Here is a 6,348-nt window from a genome sequence, read left to right on the forward strand (position 1 = left end):
TGGACATACACTGTTGCCTCAAATTCCATGTGAAGCTGTGAAGTGATGCATGGCATAGTTAAGGGTATATTGGTTGATAAGAGTAGAAACAAGTTGGTTTCAAATTCAGTTGGCTTTTCGCCAATGAAATCCATCCATTGGCCTAAACGATTTTCAATGTGAACCTGACTTTGTAACTGCTTCTGCATTGACAAAGGATCATGCAAAGAGAGGCATTTTGATTAGGACTTGATGTTATCAACCAATCACACAATTGCGCTTTGAAGCTACAACTAGAACTAGACAAAAGCACCAGCATTCTAACCATTTACAAGTATTAACCCTTGAAGGCTCATTTCCCAAAAGAATCCAATTCCCCTGATCCAAAGCACAAATATCTCTGCTTAAACTGGCTAGTATTAGCATTAAACAATGAAAGAGGGAAACATAAAAGAGTAATATAATCATACAGTAGCATATCATATTCTGATTTGTGGGATCCACTATTCCAACAAGCAAAGCAACCCCTCTTAGACCCTTCTTGGTTGGTTGTTGCCCATTTCAACAACTACACACCCAATATCTCTGCTTTAATCTAGATAAATCTCTCATTTCTCCCCATTTACAAAGCACAAACCCTAGTAAGAACATGAAAGCTATAAAGTCATTTTTACATTCCACAGCAGTCTTGGAGAAAAATCAAGGCTCCCTTTCACATCATGGAGCAAGTACAAGATATGAAGAAAAAATGGGGGTTGGGGGAGTACATAAGGACAAATATCTTCACCGAAAATCATTGGCAAAATGCCAAGCATATAAGATCTCTCTCCAAAGGGTGATTAGGAAATTGGATGGTTGCTTCTCTAAAGCAAACCTTCGTACTAAAATGCTAGATCAGTAACCATACCCTGACAATAAGATTAAACATGGTAAAATACTTTATATAACATTAGTATTATGGAGACTACTATGTTTGTATCAAGCATTTAGCAGTCGTTGGAGGATTAATCTCTGGTACTTGGTCTCTGTAGGAGAATCAGAGCCATCAAAAAGACTCCTTTTTCTGTCAACTTTACCACAAGTGTTTAGGGTGTTGCTGCAACCTTTAGTTCTGATCAAGGAGTCCTGGTGGAGACTTTGTGGTGGTGAAGGAATGGTCACAGGTGGGATCTCAAAGGACTCAAGTGGTGGTGGTGGGTGTCTCCATTGAGGCAATGGTCCAGCTAAAAGAAGGGTTTGCAATAGTGGACCAGCTTTCATCACTGCCTGTAAAAGCTTTCCCTTTTCAGGCAATGGTTTTTTAGGCACTAGCTCTATGGCAGCTTGTGGTGGTGGTAGCTGCAGTTGTTGAATTGTGTCGACAAGAGGGGATGAAACAATGCTTTCCTCACAATCAGATGATGAGAAGCCATTGTTGGAGTCAATCCCCCTCCTGGGTTCGTCTTCGATGCTGGAAACTCCAGAGAGAGGAGCAGCAGCAACTTGTTGCTGGTGAAGCAGTAGGTTCTCGAGAAAAAGTCTTTGGCATTTCTCCTGAGCTTCATCCCTCTCTTTCATGGCCTTGCTCAGCAACCCTTTGAGTTCAACTAATTGATCATCTCTCTTTCTAAGCTCCTCCTGAACTAGCAATCTCGTTTGTTCCAGCTCCATAGTCGTGTACAAAAGAGAATGCTTAAGCTCTTCCACTGCCTGCATAATTAAAACACCCAATTAACAGTTTAGCCCAAATTATGGACAATCAAGCCAAAAGGATAACACTGAAAACAGATTAAGCAGTTATGATAAAACCAGAGAAGAAACAAGAAATGGCCTTTAAATTACCCTTCCTTGACAAAGATAACCTCTGTGAGTATCCATGCTATCAGAGTTGAATACACTCAAAAGAGGTGTTGGAATTAGAGAAAAACAGAGGATAAACAAAAGGCGGGGTTTATGAGTGGTTTCTTCCCAGTCTTATAAATAACAAGGGACGGTAAATAAGATAGCGATAGCAACTACTTTTTCTTGTCAAATTATAGCTTAGTCATTATATTATACTCAACTTTAGAATTTAATCCATGTATAATAGTTTGGCATACTTTGATCCTCCAACTATTATTAATAATATATATATATATATATATATAACTTAAGAAATTTAATCAATATATTTTAATTTGGTATAAATTAATTATTCTACTATTACTAATAATACACTTTTAGTCTAAATCACTAATTTTGTTAAATTTTTATTAGTTTACTAAGTTGATTTTTTTTAAATATCCAAACCCTAAAACTCCTAATAAAAATAACTATTTTAGTAATTAAAATTATAGAAATTTCAGGATGGTTACTGGATTCGAATTAAAGTGTGATGACTAAATTCTAATTAAATGTATTTTAAAAATAAAAAATTACAAGGTTTATTATTTGATACAATATTGTTGAAAAAAATAATTCCATTAACAGCTTTAAAATCCTACTAAATGTATAAAAATAAATATAATATTTGTCATAATTTAAAACTGTTTATGAAATTATTTGAAATAATAATCCAAATTACAATATATTTATTTATTTATTTATTTTTTTGTGTGTTTCTTTCACTCGCTCTCTTGTTTATTTCTTTTTGGTTGGTACCGCTCGGGTTGGACAAAAGCACAACATGCCAATTTGGCCAATTCTATCCTCTCTTCCAATGCCATACATTTTGGTTGCTCTTTTACTCAATCCAAACCATGCCATGCCATGCATATGCTTATGTCAAAGGATAATTTTTTCTAAAATTTTAAGAGGCGTAAAACTTATAAAAATTTTAAGAGTGAAAATAGATTATAAATAGAAAATATAAATAAAATATTTAAAATTTTCAAGATGATGACTTTCTCATACACTCCCCTATCGGTCCATTCTTGTATGCATCAAAATCCAACACCAGTGGTTCTTATCTTAACGCATGGATGAACCATGAACCATGCACCATGCATGCATACATCCATGAAACATTCAACGCCAACATCACCAACAACTTGCGTTACAATAGCGCCAATAGCGGGAGTAGAAAAGAAACCCAGTCGCCTCTCTCTGTTATTTTACTGACTATATACATATTTCCATGTCGCTTTGCTTCTTTTTAGTAACCTAAGAAAATTCAACTTGGAACATATCTTATCTTTATCAAAAGCAATAATATTGTAAGAAATTAACTATCTAATTTTACATTTGTTTATTTATCTTTGTTTTTTAACCTTGATTCCACGAACTACTGCATAATCAAAAAGTGCAGGGACTTAACTAGTGATCCGTTATATAACGGTATTAATATCGTACAAAACAATTATTGCATGACCGTGATACCAACAAAATAACCGTAATAGCACCACAATCGCGATAAATACAATATAACTGAAAACAAGATTGCAACCGCTATTTAAATCCCTGGAAGGGACAGACTTTGTCTTGCCTTCTACTCAAAAATAAAATTAATAGCCAAGGGAGATACTTTCGATATCCAAAAATAAGTTCGAAGTTTTGAAAAGCCATTTCATCCTATAGGTATTATACATTCTAGGTATTGATACTAGACCCAAAGTCCAAAGCAATGTAATTGTCAAATTCTAGTAAGTAAACACCCTAATTTTGACCCAAGGAACTCCAAGACACCAAGAAGCAATACACATGCTCCCTACTAGCATTAAACAATATTACAACTTGTACATCAATTCACCCAATTATCAGTTATACAAATTATATCGTTCCATCTAAGCATGTTTATACTACCAATTGTTCCCCAATTTGCTTTATTTTTTAATCTGGACATTTAGGGCATCATGAGTACCCTCTCACAAATCATCACATATTAGTTTGGTTCAACATTCTTTCTCCAATGAATGATTTGCAGGTTTTAGTCTTATTTTTTTTGCAATATTAGATTTTGATTCTAGGGGTTGGTTTAATGGGGGCAAGTTTTTTGGTTAATAGTTTGTACCAGTTATTAGATACTCTTAATGGTTTCTTTGGTTATGATTAATGAAACTCGATCGAGTTATAAAAAGATTTTTAACAAGACTCCTTTTACTCTAAAAAGAAAAAGAAACATACCTTCACCAAACATTTACCATCCAACTTACTTTTTACTTATATGCTATCAACATACTAGAGTCTGTGTACATGCTCTCACAAATTATAAAGTTTTTATATAGATAATTCAAAAAAAAATTGTCAACTTAATAAAGCATCGTTATTTAAAGAAATTTTATATATTGAATTGAAATGAGTAGTTGGTTTAAAATTAAACACTTTCATTTTTGGACCTAGACAACTGAATTTTGACTTAAATCAATGTTTGAATGTGCATTTTTTTTGTGTGTGGGAGAGAGTACACAAATTGGAACCCTAAAAAGTGGACATTCCTCTTTCATTGTGTGTCCATATCTCTCAATCATGTTCATGTACATATTGGAGTCAATGGTTGATATATTGTGTCGTTATTGGTGTAAAAATTGGAGCTGGTAACCAAACTTTCCCACCTATATTTTCCAAAGAAACCTAATGGACCCAATTTTGCACAGTAAAAAGCCCTCCTTGTAGGAAAGTGGAAAGGCTTCCATTTGACTAATCCAAGACCCTTTGTCATTAAAAACAACCTTAACCAAATACTTAATTTTAACCCCTCTTAATATGGGACAAGTGTAGGTTACACATTGATATATAAATAATCAACCCAAATTAAAACAACCCTTAAAAGTGATTAATTAAAGGGTTATTTAATTGTTGAAACTCATCAAGTTTTCTCATTAGTAAAAGAGAATGTTGTTATCCTGAGAAGATTTGAGTTCAAGCAGCTACTACATCTACATGGTAGCACTAAAAGTATAGTGCTATTATGTTCTACAGTACCTATACTCCTGTTTAGCACTAAAAGTGCTATTGTTACTGGTAGTGGATTTGTATATAGCACACACTCGTTATCTGACTCACATACTATATATTCTCATGAAAATATAGTGGGCGACAATTTGATTGAATAGAAAAATATAAACTTGAAATGGCATAGTATAGTTGACTTATGGTTTTTTTTATAGAATTGTTCTTATTACGAGCATCTATTTTGATAATATTATTTTAATAATGTTTTTATTTTGATAATTTTTATAGACGAGATTTGTTTCTATGTGATGATTGATTATGCAAAAGAAACTCTAAATATATCTTCCAAAGAATCAATTGCTTGCCTAAGGAATTTTTATCATTAGATAACTATAGTTAATCATGCTATTCATAATAATTATAATTTTTATTTTAGTAAACCTAATAATGTAAAAAATATTAATATAGCTAAAACCCTTGATTTATCATTATAGGATTAACTTTACCATCATAATGCCATGCTTTAAGGAATTTGGAGACACCCATTTCCTTGTTTTTTTTTTTGTAAAATGATACAAAGGAACGTTCATTTTTCTTAAAAACAAATTTATCTTACAATTATTTGTTTATAAATAGGGCACAAAAATGTCCTCATGAATGGGCGACTTGAAATCAACTTTTTTTAGTAGACGGATCGGTACATTAATAAAAGATTAAGGGGTGCGTTAACAAATATGAATTTAATAATGGGGTGTATAAGATATGGTGGGAATCATACTTTAAACATTAAATAAAAAAAATCAAATTAAGAGTGTTAGGACCCACACGGTTGTATTATTGTATCAAGTTTTAGCTTAAATGTAAGACAGAAGTTCGCAAAGGGCCATTCTTATTGACTTCACACAAATTTGGTAGCTCCCCATTATTTCGTCTGTTTAATTTTTTTCCCTACGCGAATCAAGTGATCTCAATAGTTCAAAGATGATTGTTAATTGTAGAGGTTTCAGGTTTGAGCACGACGTCTATAAGAGTGTTCTAAAGTTCATTGTCAAATGACCGAGAGTCTTTTGAATAAATACTACCTTATAATCACCTCATACAAATAAAAAATTATATATATATTTTCTTTCTTTTAATATGCTTTTCTTTGGGAAGTCATCTGTCTATTTGAAAGATTTTATGCACAACTCTTAAACACTGTGTTCAAATTCCATATGAAAATTTAAAGTATTTGATAGTTAATTTGATTACATATTGTAACTAAAGATTTCAGGCATAAAACATGATAAAAGCATATGAAGTTAAGAGTTGGAATGAGTTCAAGTGCTTGTATAATATATTTTTTAAAAATAAATATAATTAATTTGGAATTTTATAGTTAAAAGTATAATCTATTAAAGATTTAAAAGATAAAGTTATATAGAATTATTTCATGTAAAAAATAGAAGAAAAAAAAAACTATCTTATAATGATTACATGTTGAATGGTAAAGACGTTATACCTAAAATTTGTATATCCAAG

The 6,348-nt window shown here is 32.1% G+C and overlaps 1 protein-coding gene across 1 annotated transcript; it reads right to left on the bottom strand.

The window, feature by feature from the left end:
* Positions 1–646: 646 nt before the first annotated feature.
* On the bottom strand, positions 647–1,885 carry LOC120206324. Its single transcript, XM_039206011.1, has 2 exons — positions 1,801–1,885; positions 647–1,668 (listed from the first exon to the last, which is right to left on the bottom strand). Exons 1-2 carry the CDS (start codon positions 1,834–1,836, stop codon positions 958–960), a joined length of 747 nt encoding a protein of 248 aa, XP_039061942.1. The 5' UTR covers positions 1,837–1,885; the 3' UTR covers positions 647–957.
* Between the last annotated feature and the right edge of the window lie 4,463 nt (positions 1,886–6,348).

This window comes from Hibiscus syriacus, unplaced genomic scaffold (genome assembly GCF_006381635.1).
Source record: "Hibiscus syriacus cultivar Baekdansim isolate YM2019G1 unplaced genomic scaffold, ASM638163v2 tig00013680_pilon, whole genome shotgun sequence".
NCBI classification, from domain to species: Eukaryota; Viridiplantae; Streptophyta; class Magnoliopsida; order Malvales; family Malvaceae; genus Hibiscus; species Hibiscus syriacus.

What these genes read in the sequence shown, in the direction of transcription:
- LOC120206324 (XM_039206011.1), bottom strand. Translation starts at nt 1,836, where the DNA reads ATGGATACTCACAGAGGTTATCTTTGTCAAGGAAGG. An exon ending in GTTATCTTTGTCAAGGAAGG is followed by an intron (nt 1,669 to 1,800) that starts GTAATTTAAAGG and finishes TTAATTATGCAG; the next exon opens with GCAGTGGAAGAGCTTAAGCA.